Consider the following 19,941-nt stretch of genomic DNA (forward strand, 5'->3'; position numbering starts at 1 on the left):
TCTAGGTATAACAAAGTGTTGTGGTCCTCTAACATCTGCTCCAATTTTTTCTAACCTTTTTATTTGTCACAATCTTTTCTTCATCATGCAACATTTGTGCCAGAGCATCATTATCTTCAGTATCTTTAGCCTCACCTATTACAACATCAACAAAGGAACTATAGTAAGTATATTTTGAAATTGTATCGTTGTACTCCTGTTCTTCATCCTATAGAACCCATGTTTCTCAATGCTTGGTCCAACAAATATAGTTAGACATTAAACCCCTTTGCAGCAAGTAGAGTTGAATTGTTGTTGATGAAGAGTATTCTCTCATTCTTACAAAAAATAGTAAACGCCTTCAATATATTTATTTAGAGTGTCGATCCATGTTTTACATCCATTGAGAATCCATCTGCATTATTTGTATAAAACATTGTTGGCACAATCTTTTGTAAAATGTGACTCAATTAGTCATAAAATTCAAGAAATATAAATAAAAATAATTATTTCGACTATACTATGAACTTCCTAACCTTTTTTCACACTTAAATAAGTGAAATCTTCAATAAACTCTTCAAAAAATTAGACAACACCTCCCACCTCCCTTTTCGAAGCTTATGGCAACAGAGTTTCACACAAAATGCAGCTTAGCTACGTAGCACCAGCTACCGTGCAACATTAAAAAAAGAATTTACAGAAGCCAGTAAAAAAACTCAAGAGATTCTTAAAATTTGGCACACGGATCCTAGTGCGAGGAACATGGAATTTTGTATTTACATCAGTTGGGGAGCATTTACAGAAGGCAGTAAAAAGACACTCAAGATTCAGGACACACAAATATATAGCTGTACTACGATTCGCAGCATATACAACTTTACATGCTACATAGGCACGGTGCAGCACGGAATCGGAAGCAGGGCACCCCAATTTGACCCAATGCCAAGAACGGCAACTTGCCAGCACGGGCTTCACAATATACGCTAAAACGACTCACGTTTTAATTCTTAGGATCACATGTGATCTTTACACGAAATAATCCGGGTACAAAGAAGGAAGGTGGTAGCAGTGGGAGAGGGCTTGGTTCGGGAGGCCACAGTGGAAATTCTCTGTATATCAATCTAGTGTTGGGCCGAGAGGGACTTCCTATAAAAGCATGAGAAAGAGAAGAAATGTGAGTTCAGCTCAGGATTATGCATAACAGGATAGAATAGCAACGGAACATATAATACATTGCTCAGCACGTCTTTCTCCTGTCAAGTTTGAATGGAAGGTTCAGCCATTTCTTCCTTGGGAACCGCTCTTTTGATTTCTTTTCACTTGAGTTATCGCTGTCACTTCCACATCCCTCCATGCAGTGATCCTTCACCTTCTTTTCCTTCTGATGATGTTTTTCTGTACCAGTTTTGGCCACTTTCGAAGGCGACTTGGCTTTATTCCTGCTGGAACTCCGTTTTAGAGGTGGATTGTTGGTATAGGAAGCATGGATCTCATTCCTTTCCTTCAAAAGACCATCAATCTAAAAAGGGCCATAAGGAGTTAGAACGTTGTTGGGAGGGGAAAATGATTATTAATTTACTACTACCACAACAAAAACAAAGCCATGTAGTCCCAAGAAAGTGAAAACTGACTACAGTAGAAAAATAGACGATACCGCTTGCATTTCTTGTGTGTATTTGCTGGTCATTTCAGTGAACTTCGCCAAAACCTGAAAATCCCAGTGTTTGAGAATTATTTCCTTCATCACCGCAAACATAAAGGAAGAATATGATGCGGGCTAAACAATAGAAGACAACTTAAGCACATACCTCCCTATACTCTGACTCAAATTTGGAAAGTTCAGCTCGTTTTGTGAGTATCTTGGCCTCCACATTTCGTAGCATCTCCTTTTCGGCAGGAAAAGATTCACCACATACAACCTCTATAGTATAACTAGCGCTCTTGAAGAAGTTGTCACCTGAGGAAGGTAATAGGGTTTAAGAAGTTCCATCCTACCTTAATTAATTAGCATTGCAATTATACAAAAGTAATATACCGTAGACAGCAAAGAAGTGTGTTCCAGGTTTCAGTTCATGTATGTCACATGGCTGAAAGCTATCCAATCTTTTAAAGAATGCACCATCAGAATCTTTTGCAGCAGCTGCCTGAATGCAGTTGGAGTTTATAAAGGGGTAGAGCCACAAAAGAATTATTTGGACAACAAAAGGACCAACTTTGCCCTAAAAAACAAAAGGACCAACTGATCTTGTAAACTCACCAGGTTATTTTGTTCAAAACGGTACACAGGAAAACCAAGGAAATACATCCCTGCAGCAGTAACTTTCCCAACCTTCACACTGTCTTCCTGCATAAACCGCACACTAGATGAAACATATTCAAGGCATAACACATGGTCTTCAAAAACTATTCGCTCATATGGAAACATATTGGGCAAATTGCATATCTCACACAATTTCATGGCATGAACTCGAAATCGCCATTATAGAAACATGAATTGCAAAATTGACATTAAAACAAACATTAACCCTTCCTTTTTTTGCTGTCATCCCGTCAAATTTAGTAACAAATTAATTTAGAAAATAAAAAGGAAATTATTGTCACATGCAAAGACAATAGTGTCCCTACCCTTAGCTACATTCTTCTTCCGATTTCCTCAACCAGACTCGCATTCAACAAAACTCTATAGCGTGTAGCAACCTCCCTGTGCACAGAGCTGGATCCTAAATTTCTCTCCTCCCCCTTCCTAATCAAGTGCAAATCCCATAAAAATAGACGACAATGGACGCAGAGGGGGCAGTGTCAAAGTGTGTGACAATGGATTTCGGCCAGAGGGATGAGGGACGCCACGACGATGGTGGCTGGGCATGGGCATGGGCATGCATATGTTAGCTGTCTGGTGCATGTCGCCCAATCTTGATATCACTGCATTTGGGTGCAATAAGCATCAATTGTTGGGTCCTCAATGCCTAGCTATCGCTCCCAAATCGATTGTCATAACAATCTCATTTTACTCACAATATGTATAAATAGTGGTGTTATATTTCTGTGTATTATAAAAGAAAAGTATGGTACAATTCCTCCTTTTGTTTTCTGCTAGTAACATGTTAGGCTATGGCCAACAGATCATGCATATGGCAATACAAAGCACTATTTTTTTATTGTAGACTGCACTGTTTACAGAATGAAGTTTGAATTAGGAAATGAGGATGAGTAAGCTGCTGGAGATATCCTTACAAACAAAATAAAATAAGAATCTAGTGCAAATACCTGTAGTGCAAGACTAAGCCCGCCATTTTCTTCAAGCTCAAAATATAGCAACTGAAATGGAAAGAAGAAAATCTATGAATTTAGGAATAAGGGAAAATTTGAGGGAGCAAATCCTTTTTTTAATGAATCCAATCAAAATTGCTGCTTTACAGCTTTAGTATGATTGTTTGAGTATAGTGACATAGTCAAACCTTTACTGCTTTAACCAGTTGCATACATGGAGTATTTAGAATTGTCATAGAAATAATATCAGTAGATTTTTCACAAAAGACTTCCAAACTCAAGTACAGTAGCTACAATGAATTTTAACATCATGCAATAGTCAAGTTGTGTACATGATACAACTTCAATGTCCAAGACAAGCTCTAAATTTATGAGCAGTCACATCATATTAAATGAAAGAAACTCATCTTAAATAAAATATGTTGGTAAATAGTAGAAATAGAATCATAAAATTATGATATAGGAGAAGTATATGGGAACTTTCTCAAGTTCACTCATGGTATCAATGTATCATAGCTACGCTCACACTTTTGTGAAAAAAATCAGATTGCCTAGGAAAATGCTGGCTTTATACTACCTCCGTTCTTGAATATTTGTCGCCCGCTAGTTCATTTTTGAACTACAACGCAACAAATAAAAAAAACGGAGGGAGTACAAAGTTACAAAACAGTACAAGTTGCTGACAACTACCAAAGCTTGCTAAGGAGCTAAATCTTAAAATCTAGCATAATGTTAATTGAAAATAACCTAATAGCATGCAAAGTCATGCGGATAGGTTTGGAAATACAGTTGCATTAAAACCCTAACGCCACTACTTTTGATTGGCAATCTGGTTGCATTAGTACATAATTAGAAGATTCGGATTCTCAATTACAACAACAACAAAGCCTTTTAGTCTCAAACAGTTGGGTAGTCTAGAGTTGAAACCCAATAGAAACCAAGTCAAGGTTCAAGCACATGGATAATTGTTTTACATGCACTCCTATTTAAGACTAAACCTTTAGTATATTCCATCTTTTCAAGCCTCCTTTTAATACCTCTTCCCATGTTAACTTCAGCATTCTTCACATTGTTATCACGTCTTACGATTCCACTACGCACCGGTGGCCTCTAGAGGTCTTTGTTGGATATGTCCAAACCATCCCAGCCGGTGTTGGACAAGTTTTTTTTAAAATTGATGCTACCCCTGGCTTATCAAGTATATTATAGTTCTGGACTCAATATCTTCTTATATGTCCACAAATCCAATGCAACATATGCATTTCGGTAACACTTAAAATTTCCGTATCATTCAGATCTGTTGAGACACATAGATTCCAAATATAATCCAATGCAAGCCCTGCATTTCATTTTAAATATGGTTCTACAGGGGAAAATAGAACATCAAACCCAGCCTCTCTATGCAACGCCATTTAAAATCCCTCTATTTCAAAGGCGTCCACTAGGATTCCAGGTGGACCCAGCACTCGCCTGGACACCTTTGAAACCATGAAAATTTCCAAACCATTTTAAGCACCTGCTACAAGAAATTAAGATGCATTTGGTTTTGAATGCAGAACGAGTTGTTGACCTAGTATTCAATGATATATCAGCTACATTTTAGACATAAACATCAAATGTAGTATGTAGCTGGGAACCTGTGTGGAACTGGAAGCTAGATTGTTAGTATCACAGTTCACAAATATGAAACATTCAAAGCTAACCAAACAGAGGACAACAAAAATACAAGGCACAGAATCAATAAAAAGAATACTAGAAAAGGTAGATAAAAATACCAAAACACCAAGACCACAAGAAATGTACTTAAATAGTGCAGATAAATTAAGAAACAGTTACAAACCTTGAATTTGCTTTTATCGTTTGAGTGAACACGACAAACTAGCCCCATTTTAGCTTGTTTTTCAGTTATATCCACAGAATAGAAATGGGCCGATTGCTTTTCCACCTGGCCACATGTGACAATCAATTATTTAATTATTAAAAAGGAAAAAAGGAACATTGCAAACGACTGGCTGCCAACCTTTCTCTGCACTGAGTTTCCTAGCTGGAGTTGAGAAACCATAACCGAACCATTCAATGCCTCCTCTAAAACTGTAGCTGAAACAGTTGTTTTAATTGGCACACCAAGCTTACTGCATGTATCGTGCACGCACACAAAGTGTCACACAACAGCACTGCAAACTAGCAAAGATTTGAAAAAATATTGCATCATTTACAAGCTTTACCTAAAAAGAGCTGCAAACACCGTGTTTACAGTGTTGAGACTCGACAAGTCCAGCTCCAGTTCCTGACTATCAGATTCGATTGCCTGAAGAAAATGCAAATGTTATAAAATAATAAAGTAAGGGGACATAATACACCAATTATCTGTGTGAATTACATCAAATCCTGATGTATCGTACTGCCGCCTCTTATCGGGATCTGACAGGATGTTATAGGAGAATGTGACTTCCTGGAACCTGTCTGATGCAACAGGGTCATCGCCATTCTTGTCCGGATGGTACCTGCCGCAATTCACCAGAAGGAAACACCATAATGAGTGCTATCCTAAACCAGGCTACCGTTAGGCAGCCCAATGTTCAGACAAAAAATGGCTCGCAAGTCACAAAGAGGAAGGGGAAACCAAGGGTGCTCAAACATAATTGGAAACCTCACCAAAAAAGTGCACACGCAACATATGTGACAGAATTCGCCAAAACTGAGCCTGTTTTGGCACAAAATTTCACCAAACGAGGGAGAGGGGCGGGGGCGGGGGGGGATGGGAGAGAGAGACAAGAAAAGCAGCACAAGTATAGGTGCGAAGGTCGGGAGGCGATTGAATCTGAGCGGAGAGGTGGCGGCCTTACTTGAGCGCCATGCGTCGGAACGCACTCTTGATCTCCTGGTCGGTGGCGGTGCGGCCCACCCCGAGCACCTCGTACGGGTCCCTCCTCTGCGCCGCTCCACCCGCTGCCGCCGCTGCGGAGGCGGAGTCGCCCTTCTCCGACTTGAACGACCCGAACCTCGACCCCGCCATGGCCGCCCCTCCTACTTCTCAGCAGGCTGAAGCAATCGACCACCGAAACTGAAACTCACGGCACAACAGCCAACGCGCTTCCGGATCTTGCCGCGGTGGGGCGTCCAAAATCACGGACTCCCGCCCGCGGCGGCTGCAACGGAGCCTACAGCAGCCTCATGAACCTCCTCCCCTCGCCCGAACGGAGCCGCGAGCTCTCAACTAGTCGTTGAGACCGAGGGACTCCGAAGTCAGAACGGGAGGCCACGCGAGGTGAGGACGTGAGGTGGCCGGCGAGATTGAAGAGGCTACGGAGGTGCGGTGGGGGAGGTGACAGATTAGGTGTACCTCGTGGCGGGGCCCGGGCGCAGTGGGCGTTGGTGGCAGGCACCGGCGTGCTGGGCGGCCCGGGCCTCTCGAGCAGTGCGGGGCTGCGGGCTCGGAGCCGGAGGTTGTGTTGTGTGGCATTGTGGCGTTAGCCGGTAGACCCCTTGCTGCCATGCACGTGAATGGCAGTTGGGCCACTGTTTTGTGGGGCTCGTATGTCAGTATCTAGAACTAGCGGACAACTTTGTAGCAGCTGCTGTTGTCTTCTCTAGTCTGCGGCCTGCGGGCGGGGCCAAGATGGCTGATGGATGGTGACAGGTGGGCCCGAAGTACTTGGATTTAGCGAGTGGGCCCCCACAGGCAGCGACAACACCCACCAAATTTGCGATCGTATGATATGATGTTTTTGTTTACGTGGAGTGTAATTCAGTATAAGCAATCAGGAGATTGCCATTGGCCATTGCAGCTCTTTGTTTATCTTTGCCGTTGTCTGCACCTGCCCGGTTGCATCGTACCTGACCTGAATTTCACGACGAACAGTCGAACAGAGAGGAGGGAGCAACACAAAAAGGAAAGAATCCTTCATAAGAACATGAAAATAAAATAGAGTAAAGCACAAGCACCCTGTGTAGTTTCATTTACTTATATTTTCGAAATATTTTTAAAGAATTCGAAATGATAGAGCTGCTGTAAAATATGCGTTAGCTATGAAAAGGCTATAACATATTTAGTTGAAACTAGAATAGAATTTCTATTTTTATCTCTCTTCAGAAGACTATAAAAATAGTTCTTTATTTTGTTTATTTTAAAAAGGAAAAGGCCAAAAAGAGGGTCTGAGATGCTTTTAAAAATATACTACGAAAAAGCAGTTGCTTCTAAAAAAGCAAGCTCCAAAAACAGCCGCTTTGCTTGGGCATAAACAACCCTGCAAACTCAACCAATCAGGGCCTAACAGCACTTTCTTCTGTCCTTTTCTCTTTTTGTTCTGTTGATGCTAATGTTCAACACTCGAAGCAAAGATGGTAGCACTTGATCATGATTCATGAGTGTCTGAAGATGCACCCTAAAATCGGTTACTACTACCCAGAGAAAGGTCAAAATGGTAGAGTTTCACGCTAGTATTCATCTCATTCCACATGTATTGAGTTGGACTATGATGTAAATTAGTTTAATTTACACCTCAATCAACTTTAATAAACGTGGATTGAGGTGAATACTAGAGTACTCAAACAAGGCTTAACAGAAGGCTCTCAGGTTTAACATATGAGAATCCGTTTCATTACAACCGAACCAAACTTGAAGCTGCAACCGATGGTGATGGTAGTTAAACTTCATGTGAGCATGAAGCAAGCCGCCGGCCACTTAGATCGCATGCCAGCATGGTATGGTACATTGCTCTGCTTCAATCCAAAGCATTTGCAACAAATGCGCATCAAGGATCCACAAGTCCTCCATCCAAAGCTCCCAGGTTTACACAGTTGAACTCAAGTGCAGACGTCCTTTTCAAACAAGTGGGGCGGTAGCATTCAGCTAAGTTTGCACCGATTGTGATAAAGCATTTGCCGAATCAAACACAGCAGAGCCTTTTGAACGCCCCCAGCTACTGCCTGCTCTGGAAATCACAAGAAATAACGTGCATTAGAAAGTAGAGGGGACCATGTGCATACGATTGGTTAGTTGGCACTCTTCATTGTTTTCTCTAATGTGATATCTTTCAATCAGTTATTAACCTCAAACTTCTGGAACTTGTTTAGTTCGTGTAACATTCCACAGGCGCTGGTGTTCCCAACCACAAATCCCGAAATATTAGGGTGAAACCATGATTTTGTTTCTCCTTAAACTAAATGATTGCATATAAAAGCGTCATGTCACATGAATTGCTTTATCAGTGGTGCTGTGAAGAGGTTCATGGGCCTCTTCTCAACACAACAAGAGCCACTAATGGTGCCTAAACCGCAACAGAAGGTGCCAGGAATGGTCTGCTAGATTGTCACAACAATTAGGTATGAACTTCCAAATTTTCATGGGTGCATTTGCCACGAACGACAAATTTCAGCATCACCAAACAGCTAGAACAAAGGATATATAGTATTAGGCAACAGATAAAATCCACATTGTAAAAAGCTCCGTTCATTTTCATCAAATCCTTTTAGAATTCTTAATTTGGCACAACCATCACTGAACAATAAGCTAAGTACTATTAGATTATCCTTTCAAAAAGTTAGTATTGAGTTAACCTATTCCATACCAAAGCTCATGCCTATATTAGTCTACCTCCATATGTTCAGTAGTGCATTAGAAGTGTTAAACTTACAAAATGTCAATGTTGAACAACCAGGATGTGTCAGTTTTGGAAGAAAAGCAAACTCATTGAGCAGAGTATATAAGTGAATGGACCATGAAAATCAGCTCACAATAACACCATAAATATTTGACTTGAGATAAAAAAATCAAAATGTTTCAGCGGTGGAGCAAGCTTGTTAGTCACAAACCTTCACAGTTGCTGAAGCTTTTCTCCAATACAACAGTAACCTGCTAGAGGACAGGCAGAATTGGAACTCTTTCTTTTATCACTTCCCACCTTTTTGGTACATGACTGACAAAGCTTTCCATGAGTTACAAAAAGACAATTCAAATCAAACTTCAGATCATCAGGAATCTTATTATTTAGATGAATGTAGGCCTTCTCCCTGCTAGCTGTAGCAGGAACCCAGCCCATAGCCTTCGTAATGCGGAGTACCTATTGGCCCAAAATTTGCTGTTACAAATACATTATGCACATTGAACTAGTGTTTAGATTCTATTTGACAACAACAGAAAATATTTGTGTACATGAGTATCCACTGGAAAATCATCCTTCTGTAGATAGAACATCAGCACACATGCCACCTGTTGATTCATATATAAAATAAGGCATTAATATGTGCTTGTTTACTCCAGAGCCTACAAGACAGCAAGTCATCCAACTAAAAACGAAGCGTTAAATGACTAATCAAACAACATAAGCATATTGTAGATGATACACGTTTGTGAGTAGACCATTTTCATTGCTTTGAATAATGATATCAAGGTTGTGACTAGCGTCCGATGGAACATCCTGCATGTCCCTTGCCTTTTCATCACTATCACATGCCTCGCATGACTCACCAGCTAACAATTGTCGTGCAACTAAAACAACCTCTTGTTACCAATGGACTGATGGAACAATACCTCCAAAGGATGACACTGACAACTTCAGCAATTGTTGTAAACAACGTTAATTAAGAACAAACAGTTCAAAAAAAAACGCACTCCAAGTTAGGGACCTAGGACAAGCTACACAATCAGCAACAAGCTTTTGGTCACCTCTCACCTGTTTCTGTTGGGCATTCATTGCAAGACGAGATTGGTTGTCGGTGACCACCACCAGCCACATAAATATTAGACTGAAACCAGTCTAAACATAAACCGCTTCCATGAAGGAGCACAGCTTTTTTTTTATGAAAGACTTCTTCCATTAAGCACATTTGCACACATTTCAATCATATACAAAAAAGGGAACTTGTTAAACATGGCATCAGAACTCCTATGCACATTTGCAGTCCTCAAAAAATCTAGTTAAGGAAACTGCACAGAGAAGCTCATAAAAAAAACCCGCTTTGCCCTTAAATTGCCATATGGTGTCTCACTGTCTCTCATCAAGCTGTGGTTCATTCAAAGTTCAAGGCTGAACAACCTCCCACCAGTCCTCCTTTTTTGACATCAAATCAAAAGCAATGCCTTTACTTCACCATGGTGGTCCATCCATGGCATGCATCGACCGTTGCAGAATTCCAACAACCAGACCAGAAAATCACTTATCACTGAAAGAGGACAAGGAGATGGAACTCACGGTCTTTGGTCCAATCCCTTTGAACCGCGAGAGCTCCTTCTTCACCTCATCCACCGACAGTTCCCGCAGGTACTCGAGGCAAATCTTGCCCCTCCGCTCCCTCACGTCCCTCAGCATGGACCGTATCCTGGCCGCCTTCGTCGCCGCCAGGCCGCCGCACCGGATGGCGTCCTCCAACCTCTTTCCCTCCTCATCCACCACCTCCACAACAAAATGAATAGGAATAGAAGAGAGTGAGGGTGTTTAGACCCCGGGAGTTTGTAGAAGCTTCTGGAAGGCACTGGTGCGCAGACATTGACTCGATGCTAGTAGCTCACCTGGTCCCAGGAGGGGAAAGCGGCCTTGAGCGAGGCGAAGGCGCGGCGGGAGATGGCGTCGGTAGTGTTCTGGGAGAGGAGCGTGGTGACGAGGCCGTCAAGCACTGTGGGGGACGAAGGCCGAGGGTCACGGTTAGGCGAGAGGCCACCGAGGCGGAGGACGCGGAAGGCCGCGAACTCTTCGGGGAACCCGTGGAACGCGAGGAGGGCGTCGCGGACTACCAGGCATTGTGCCGAGCAGGGGGAGGCATGGGAAGGGTAGGGCTCCGGCGAAGGGTCGTGCCTCGCCGGTGAGGCCGGAGCCTTCCGTTTGGGCTTGCGAGGCATCGTAGAAAGAAGGTTGCGGCGGCTGCCGGCCGGCCACGGCGATGCGGCTGGAAAAAGAAAGGGAAAATTATTTCTCTAGCATTGAAAGTTCTTCAGATTTGGAAAATACCATCAAAATATCGCCGTTACAGGAGATAACACCAAAAAGGTCCTTCCGTTCCATTATACAACACTACGTTCGTTTCTTACGCCGTTACAGAAAATAACACCAAAAAGCTCTCATTTCCAGTGGACTGCCCTCGATTCCTCTCCAGACCGTGACCGAGTACTGCTGTTCATGAGTACTACTCAGTTAGAATTGAAGACTATGTCCATGAGTACTACTCAGTTGAACGTTTCAAAGCTACTTATCAGTTTGATATTAACCCGATGGTTGATAAGGCTTAGTGGCCCATGGTTGATCCTGGGTTTGTCATGGTTCCTCCGAAGTTAGAGAGGCCTGCGGGTAGGCCGAGAGTACGTCGAATCAGAAGTAGTGGTGAGGCTGGGAAAAGAGGCCCTTACCAATGCAAGAGATGCTTTCAGTTTGGTCATATTGAAAAGACTTGTCGTGAGCCCCCTGCTGAATTGGGGGATGAGCTCCCACCACAGCCTAAAACACGGTAAAATGTCAAGCTTTACTGCTGCATTCAGTTTATTTTTTGTTGTTTTCCCTTTAGTTAAACGATTGTCTTCTTGTAGAAAGAGAAATTGTGATGTTGTCCTGCACACACCAAAAAGGTCCAACACGGCACAAACAACTGCATCAACTCCTCCTTCGACAGGTCCAATAACAAGAAGCATGGCAGCTTCACCTTCTACTTCTACAGGTGAAGGTCCTGTCACTAGAGGAATGACAAACATATCACCTGGGGGCATTGCAAGAAGAGTTATCATTAGTTAGTAGGTGTAATGGAGATGGCTGACTTGATGTTATGCTGAAATGGAGATGGCTGACTTGATGCTAAAAACCTACTCTAATGTTTTGTGCTAAAAACCTTCTGTTGTGTTCATGACATATGTGCTGTTATTCTCCTTAAATCAGCTATGTTGACTCATGTGGCTGTTGTGTTGGATGTGCTGTTGTCATGTCTTTTTCAATCTTATTGCTGCTTACAGTACGTGAGAAAGGCAAATAAGAATGGGGGTATTTTTGTCTCAGTTAACAGCTCTGAGATGCGTGCTGCTACTGCACCAGGCGATGCTTGAGCTGTTGCTGCTGATCGAGTGAACAGTCGTGCAGTGCACCGTAATAACTAGGTGCGTCATCGGACATTCTCAGATTGTGACCGCTCAAGGACCATCATCCAAAACAGGGCTGTCGGTCAGAAAACTGGAGAGGGGTCAGGGATGCAAGCGTAGTGTTGCATAATGGAACGGAAGGACCTTTTTGGTGTTATCTCCTGTAACGGTGATATTTTGGTGGTATTTTTCGAATCTGAAGAACTTTCAATGCTAGAGAAATAATTTTCCCAAAAAGAAACTGTTTGTGGTTATTATTGATTTAAGTTTGTAATTCCTTCCCTTATCATTTTGTCTCTCTTTTGTATGAGAGCTAACTCCAATGTAGTAGGGATGCAAACGGGACGGATACAGTTGGATACAGGGTCATCCTGTAATCTACTCTAATATATTTCTCTCGGATACGGGACCGGATATGGGTAGTTAAGATTCAAGACGGATACAGGACGGGACCGGGTAATAATCCGAACGGGTAATAAACGGATAACGGATACTACTCGGATAGATACCGGATAATTGTCGGGTAGTTCGTCCGATGATATTAATTGTCTAACCATCCAACAAACACATAAATTAAGCAATACATAATCATGTATATGATAGATCAAATATAAAAAAGAAACCAATAAAATTGACATCATATAGTTCAAAGTTACTAATCACAAGGACATTGTAAAAACCAACACCACAATATTTAAAATTCATAAAATATTCTAGTTTCACTCGAAAATTGCAAATAAGTTACAAAAACTAATAAACATTTTATATGAAGATAACTCAAGTCCTCGTATGAAAACGATAAAGTAAAGTACCGATTATGTTGAAACTTAGATACTTACAGTGATTTCATATGTAACTCATATAAATAAGTAAAAGTGAAATAGAAAAAACATAGGCATCTTATAGATCTTATGATCCAAACATTTTTATGGTTATATATGGACATATATTGTTGTCGGTGTTTTGGACCCGCGAGGACCCTCAACCGACTAGTGAATTTGTTGCTGCGTGTCCCTACCCAGATGGGTTGATGCAAGATGGAACACAAGAGGGGAATGAGGCTTATGTTATCTTGCACCGGGGTGCTCGTAGTAGGGGTTACAAGCGTCGTGAGAGAGAGAGTTCGGTCTTGTGGTGAGGTGCCTGAGCTGGCCTCCGCCGCGTCTCTTTCTCCCTGCGTGTGTTCGTATGTCTGTCTCGTCTGTGCTCGTGTCTTTTTTCCCTGTCTCTTAGGAAGGCTCTGGATGTCCCCTTTTATAGATACAAGGAGATGGCCCAGCTGTACAATGGGATGTAGCTATGTGCTAACGTGGCTGGCGGAGAAGTGCCTTGAGCTCTGCACGTGTGCTAACGTGGCTGTCGGAGAAGTGTCTTGAGCCCTGTAGAAGAATAGCTGGCGGTGCAGCATGGATGCTGCTGACGTTTCCTTGCTTCCGTAGGAGGTTGAGAGCAATCCGATGTCATGGGCGCACGTGGGGAACCATCATTACCTGTTACCGGAGTAACCTTAGATGGGACACTGGTCTTGTTCCTTCATAGACTGAGGCAGCTAGCTAGGAGTAGGGTAATGATGTATCCCCTGTAGCGTAGTCGGTCCGAGGCTGAGGTCGGGCGAGGCAGAGACTTCTCCTGAGGCCGAGGTCGAGGTCGGGCGAGGATGTGACTCCTCCCGAGGCTGAGGCTGAGGTCGAGGCCTGGGGTCGGGCGAGGCGGAGACCTTCTCCCGAGGCCGAGGCCTGAGGTTGGACGAGGCGGAGCTCCCTGTTGCGCCCGAGGCCGAACTCGTGGGAGATCGTGACTCAGTTTTACCCTGGTGGTTGGCACAGTAGCCGGAGCGGGGCGAACAGTGCTGTTTTCCTGTCAGAATGGTCAGTAAAGGGGTGAAGTGACTGCGGTCACTTTGACCTTGCCGACTGAGGCATGCGTGTCAGGATAAGTGAGAGCACCTAGAGGGGGGGTGAATAGGTGATCCTGTAAAAACTTAAAACTTATAGCCACAAAACTTGGTTAAGTGTTAGCACAATAATATCAAGTGGCTAGAGACCGAGCTCTTGTGAAACACAATAGTCACAGTTAGAACAAGCACAAGAGACACGATGATTTATTCTGTGGTTCGGCCAAGTGTAACACTTGCCTACTGAGAGCACCTAGAGGGGGGGGTGAATAGGTGATCCTGGGAAAACTTAAACTTATAGCCACAAAAACTTGTTAAGTGTTAGCACAATAATCGCCAAGTGGCTAGAGAGGAGTCTCAACAAAACACAATACCACAAGAGATCAAACACAGAGGTGACACAGTGGTTTATCCCGTGGTTCGGCCAAGACCAACGCTTGCCTACTCCACGTTGTGGCGTCCCAACGGACGAGGGTTGCAATCAACCCCTCTCAAGCAGTCCAAAGACCAACTTGAATACCACAGTGTTTTGCTTTTCCTTTCAATATCCCGTTTGCGAGGAATCTCCACAACTTGGAGTCTCTCGCCCTTACACTTGAGATTCACAAAGAAATACAGAGTAAGGGAGGGAAGCAACACACACAAATCCACAGCAAAATGCGCACACACACGGCCAAGAATCGAGCTCAAAAGACTATCTCAAAGTTCTCACTAGAACGGAGCTCGAATCACTGAGAATGACAAACGAATGCGCAAAGACTGAGTGTGGATGATCAAGAATGCTCTAAGGTTGCTTGGTGTTCTCCTCCATGCGCCTAGGGGTCCCTTTTATAGCCCCAAGGCAGCTAGGAGCCGTTGAGAGCAAATCTGGAAGGCCTTTCTTGCCTTCTGTCATCGGGTGCACCGGACAGTCCGGTGCACACCGGACACTGTCCGGTGCCCGATTTCCTTCCTTAAATAGCGAAGCCGACCGTTGGCAGACTTGGAGCCGTTGGCGCACCGGACATGTCCGGTGCACACCGGACAGTCCGGTGCCCCCTTCTAGCCGTTGGCTCGGCCACGTGTCCCGCGCAGATCGCGCGGCCGACCGTTGGCTCACCGGACAGTCCGGTGCACACCGGACAGTCCGGTGAATTATAGCCGTACGCCGTCGGCGAATCCCCGAGAGCGGCCACTTCGCTCGAGGCAGCCTGGCGCACCGGACACTGTCCGGTGCACCACCGGACAGTCCGGTGCCCCAGACTGAAACAGCCTTTTGGCTGTACACAGCCAACTCTTCTCTTTTCTTCTTCTTTCTGTTTCTAATACTTAGACAAGTATATTAGTACACAAAACCAATGTACTAAGACTTAGAAACATACCTTTGCTCTTGTTTTGCACTTTGTCCATCCATAAGCATGAATTCACATTTAAGCACTTGTGTTGGCACTCAATCACCAAAATACTTAGAAATGGCCCAAGGGCACATTTCCCTTTCAATCTCCCCCTTTTTGGTGATTTATGCCAACACAACATAAAGCAACTAGAATAAGTGCAAAATCACTTCGAATAAAACTCAAATTTATTTTGATTCATTTTTGGCATATATGAATCATCCTTTGCCACCACTTGGTTTGTTTTTGCAAATCAAACTCAAATCTCTATCTCTAAGTCAAACACACATGTTGAAGCATAAAGAGAGTCATTCCAAAAGAGATTGATCAAAGATTTCAAAAACTCCCCCTATTTCCCATAATCAACACTTCTCCCCACAAAAGGCCAACTTTTGACAAAAGAGACAATGCAAGAGTTTTGACAAACCAAAAGCTCTATTCTACTATTTTCAAAATTTCTCAAGTGGTAGCTGATCCATCTATTGCTTTGGCCTTTATTTTCTCCCCCTTTGGCATCAAGCACCAAAACGGGATCAATCTTGGCCCGATAACCCCATTGCCTCACCAAAATCTTCAATTAAGAGCAAATGGCAATAAGAGTTCATGAGATGAACTTGGAATAAGTTACCCTCTCATCGGAGTGCAGTGGAAGTCTTTCATGGTCCAAGTCCACCTTTTCCCTTTCAATTCTCCTTCGAGACTAAATCAAGTAAACTCAAGCATATGGTTAGTCTCAAAGGGTCAAGTTGTAACACAACTCCCCCTAAATATGTGCATCACTTACACAAGGACTTGTGAGGTCCAGGGAATGTTTGTACAACTTGAGCACCACAATAAGCAACAAAATGCAGAATGAACATGATCAAAGGCATAAACATATGTATGCTACAATTCAATCCAAGTTCCGCGAATCTAAGACATTTAGCTCACTACGCAGCCTGCAAAAGGTCTTCTCATCTAGAGGCTTGGTAAAGATATCGGCTAGCTGGTTCTCGGTGCTAACATGAAACACTTCGATATCTCCCTTTTGCTGGTGGTCTCTCAAAAAGTGATGCCGGATGTCTATGTGCTTTGTGCGGCTGTGTTCAACAGGATTTTCCGCCATGCGGATAGCACTCTCATTATCACATAGGAGTGGGACTTTGCTCAGATTGTAGCCAAAGTCCCGGAGGGTTTGCCTCATCCAAAGTAGTTGCACGCAACACTGTCCTGCGGCAACATACTCGGCCTCAGCGGTGGATAGAACAACGGAGGTTTGTTTCTTAGAGTTCCACGACACCAGGGACCTTCCTAAGAATTGGCACGTCCCTGATGTACTCTTCCTATCGACCTTACATCCAGCATAGTCGGAATCTGAGTATCCAACCAAGTCAAAGGTAGACCCTTTTGGATACCAGAGCCCGAAGCAAGGCGTAGCAACCAAATATCTTAGAATTCGCTTCACCGCCACTAAGTGACACTCCTTAGGATCGGATTGAAATCTAGCACACATGCATACGCTAAGCATAATATCCGGTCTACTAGCACATAAATAAAGTAAAGACCCTATCATTGACCGGTATGCTTTTTGATCAACGGACTTACCTCCTTTGTTGAGGTCGGTGTGTCCGTCGGTTCCCATCGGCGTCTTTGCGGGCTTGGCGTCCTTCATCCCAAACCGCTTTAGCAGATCTTGCGTGTACTTCGTTTGGGAGATGAAGGTGCCGTCCTTGAGTTGCTTCACTTGGAACCCAAGGAAGTAGTTCAACTCGCCCATCATCGACATCTCGAATTTCTGCGTCATCACCCTGCTAAACTCTTCACAAGACTTTTGGTTAGTAGAACCAAATATTATGTCATCGACATAAATTTGGCACACAAAAAGATCACCATCGCAAGTCTTAGTAAAAAGAGTTGGATCGGCTTTCCCAACCTTGAAAGTGTTAGCAATTAAAAAGTCTCTAAGGCATTCATACCAAGCTCTTGGGGCTTGCTTAAGTCCATAGAGCGCCTTAGAGAGCTTACACACGTGGTCGGGGTACCGTTCATCCTCGAAGCCAGGGGGTTGCTCTACGTACACCTCCTCCTTGATCGGCCCGTTGAGGAACGCGCTCTTCACATCCATTTGGTACAACCTGAAAGAATGGTGAGCGGCATATGCTAGCAAGATACGAATTGATTCTAGCCTAGCCACAGGAGCAAAAGTCTCCTCAAAGTCCAAACCTGCGACTTGGGCATAACCTTTTGCCACAAGTCGAGCCTTGTTCCTCGTCACCACCCCGTGCTCGTCCTGTTTGTTGCAGAACACCCACTTGGTTCCCACAACATTTTGCTTAGGACGAGGTACCAGCGTCCAAACTTCATTTCTCTTGAAGTTGTTGAGCTCCTCTTGCGTGGCCAACACCCAGTCCGGATCTAGCAAGGCCTCTTCTACCCTGAAAGGCTCAGTAGAAGAGACAAAGGAGTAATGCTCACAAAAATTAACTAATCGAGATCGAGTTGTTACTCCCTTGCTAATATCACCCAGAATTTGATCGACGGGATGATTCCTTTGAATCATCGCTCGAACTTGGGTTGGAGGTGCCGGTTGCGCTTCTTCCTCCATCACATGATCATCTTGTGCTCCCCCTTGATCACACGCCTCCTGTTGATGAACCTGTTCATCGTCTTGAGTTGGGGGATGCACCGTTGTTGAGGAAGAAGGTTGATCTCGTTCATCTTGTTCCTGTGGCCGCACTTCTCCAATCGCCATGGTTCATATAGCGGCCGTCGGAACATCTTCTTCATCTACATCATCACAATCAACAACTTGCTCTCTTGGAGAGCCATTAGTCTCATCAAATACAACGTCGCTAGAGACTTCAACCAAACCCGATGATTTGTTGAAGACTCTATACGCCTTTGTATTTGAGTCATAACCTAACAAAAACCCTTCTACAGCTTTGGGAGCAAACTTAGAATTTCTACCCTTCTTCACTAGAATGTAGCATTTGCTCCCAAATACACGAAAGTAAGATACATTGGGTTTGTTACCGGTTAGAAGCTCATACGATGTCTTCTTGAGGAGGCGGTGAAGGTAGACCCTGTTGATGGCGTGACAAGCCGTGTTCACGGCTTCCGACCAAAAGCACTCGGGGGTCTTGAACTCTCCAAGCATCGTCCTTGCCATATCAATGAGTGTCCTGTTCTTCCTCTCTACCACACCATTTTGCTGTGGTGTGTAGGGAGCGGAGAACTCGTGCTTGATCCCCTCCTCCTCAAGAAACTCCTCCACTTGAAGGTTCTTGAACTCGGACCCGTTGTCGCTCCTGATCTTCTTCACTTTGAGCTCAAACTCATTTTGAGCTCTCCTTAGGAAGCGCTTGAGGGTTCCTTGGGTCTCAGACTTATCCTGCAAAAAGAACACCCAAGTGAAGCGGGAAAAGTCATCAACGATAACTAGACCATACTTACTTCCTCCTATGCTCAGATAGGCGACGGGTCCGAAGAGGTCCATATGTAGCAGCTCCAGGGGTCTTGATGTTGTCATCACATTTTTGGTGTGATGAGAGCCTCCCACTTGTTTCCCTGCTTGACAAGCTGCACAAGGTCTATCTTTTTCGAAATGAACATTGGTTAGCCCTATCACGTGTTCTCCCTTTAGAAGCTTGTGAAGGTTCTTCATCCCCACATGTGCTAAGCGGCGATGCCACAGCCAGCCCATGCAAGTCTTAGCCATTAAGCATGCATCTAGACCGGCCTCTTCTTTTGCAAAATCAACTAAGTAAAGCTTGCCGTCTAGTACACCCTTAAAAGCTAGTGAACCATCACATCTTCTAAAGACAGACACATCTACATTTGTAAATAAGCAGTTATATCCCATATTACATAACTGACTAACAGATAGCAAGTTATATCCAAGAGACTCTACTAAAAACACATTGGAGATAGAGTGCTCATTGGAGATTGCAATTTTACCTAGCCCTTTTACCTTGCCTTGATTCCCATCACCGAATATTATTGAATCTTGGGAATCCTTATTCTTGACGTAGGAGGTGAACATCTTCTTCTCCCCCGTCATATGGTTTGTGCATCCGCTGTTAATAATCCAGCTTGAACCCCCGGATGCATAAACCTGCAAGGCAAATTTAGGCTTGGGTCTTAGGTACCCAACTCATGTTGGGTCCTATAAGGTTAGCACAAATATCCTTAGGGACCCAAATGCAAGTTTTGTCTCCCTTGCATCTTGCCCCTAATTTTCTAGCAACTATTTTCCTATCCTTTCTACAAATAGCAAAGGAAGCATTTAAGGCACGATAAATTGTAGAGGGACCATTCATAACTTTTCTAGGAACATTGACAACATTTTTCCTAGACATATTATGAACAACATTTCTCCTACCAATATT

The 19,941-nt window shown here is 43.7% G+C and overlaps 2 protein-coding genes and 1 long non-coding RNA gene across 5 annotated transcripts; 1 reads left to right on the forward strand and 2 right to left on the reverse strand.

The window, feature by feature from the left end:
• Positions 1 to 686: 686 nt before the first annotated feature.
• Positions 687 to 6,740, reverse strand: LOC100283349 (chaperone protein dnaJ 16). 2 transcript variants are annotated; one of them, XM_020538984.2, is made up of 12 exons: positions 6,096 to 6,740; positions 5,630 to 5,753; positions 5,475 to 5,557; positions 5,270 to 5,381; positions 5,090 to 5,194; positions 3,247 to 3,297; positions 2,237 to 2,323; positions 2,015 to 2,123; positions 1,788 to 1,936; positions 1,634 to 1,687; positions 1,212 to 1,498; positions 687 to 1,125 (listed from the first exon to the last, which is right to left on the reverse strand). In XM_020538984.2, exons 1-11 carry the CDS (start codon positions 6,263 to 6,265, stop codon positions 1,217 to 1,219), a joined length of 1,326 nt encoding a protein of 441 aa, XP_020394573.1. In that variant the 5' UTR covers positions 6,266 to 6,740; the 3' UTR covers positions 687 to 1,125; positions 1,212 to 1,216. The 2 variants fall into 2 exon arrangements, with proteins under 2 accessions (XP_020394573.1, NP_001149722.1); NM_001156250.2 differs by having other exon boundaries at positions 983 to 1,498; positions 6,096 to 6,656.
• Positions 6,741 to 7,579: 839 nt separating this feature from the next.
• LOC107275233 (uncharacterized) lies at positions 7,580 to 11,186 on the reverse strand. 2 transcript variants are annotated; one of them, XM_020539168.1, is made up of 5 exons: positions 10,760 to 11,186; positions 10,443 to 10,643; positions 9,404 to 9,460; positions 9,064 to 9,311; positions 7,580 to 8,178 (listed from the first exon to the last, which is right to left on the reverse strand). In XM_020539168.1, the coding sequence occupies exons 1-4, from the start codon at positions 11,084 to 11,086 to the stop codon at positions 9,066 to 9,068; spliced, it is 831 nt and encodes a 276-aa protein (XP_020394757.1). In that variant the 5' UTR covers positions 11,087 to 11,186; the 3' UTR covers positions 7,580 to 8,178; positions 9,064 to 9,065. The 2 variants fall into 2 exon arrangements, with proteins under 2 accessions (XP_020394757.1, NP_001307434.1); NM_001320505.1 differs by having other exon boundaries at positions 7,808 to 8,183; positions 10,760 to 11,164.
• Positions 11,187 to 11,327: 141 nt separating this feature from the next.
• LOC103629950 (uncharacterized) lies at positions 11,328 to 12,078 on the forward strand. The gene is made up of 2 exons (XR_002262808.1): positions 11,328 to 11,688; positions 11,768 to 12,078. It is a non-coding gene; the product is annotated as an uncharacterized lncRNA (long non-coding RNA).
• The last annotated feature ends 7,863 nt before the right edge of the window (positions 12,079 to 19,941 follow it).

The sequence above is a fragment of the Zea mays genome, chromosome 6 (assembly GCF_902167145.1).
Source record: "Zea mays cultivar B73 chromosome 6, Zm-B73-REFERENCE-NAM-5.0, whole genome shotgun sequence".
NCBI classification, from domain to species: domain Eukaryota; kingdom Viridiplantae; phylum Streptophyta; class Magnoliopsida; order Poales; family Poaceae; genus Zea; species Zea mays.

Bases quoted from the DNA above. Each gene is read 5' to 3' on its own strand.
- LOC107275233 (XM_020539168.1), bottom strand. From the start codon at position 11,086: ATGCCTCGCAAGCCCAAACGGAAGGCTCCGGCCTCACCGGCGAGGCAC. The intron at 10,644-10,759 runs GTGAGCTACTAG...TTTGTTGTGGAG, and splicing joins CTTTCCCCTCCTGGGACCAG to GTGGTGGATGAGGAGGGAAA. The intron at 9,312-9,403 runs GTACACAAATAT...TTGGGCCAATAG, and splicing joins ATTTTCCAGTGGATACTCAT to GTACTCCGCATTACGAAGGC.
- LOC100283349 (XM_020538984.2), bottom strand. From the start codon at position 6,265: ATGGCGGGGTCGAGGTTCGGGTCGTTCAAGTCGGAGAAGGGCGACTCC. The intron at 1,937-2,014 runs GTATATTACTTT...TACCTTCCTCAG, and splicing joins ACACTTCTTTGCTGTCTACG to GTGACAACTTCTTCAAGAGC. The intron at 1,499-1,633 runs GTATCGTCTATT...GGCCCTTTTTAG, and splicing joins ACACACAAGAAATGCAAGCG to ATTGATGGTCTTTTGAAGGA.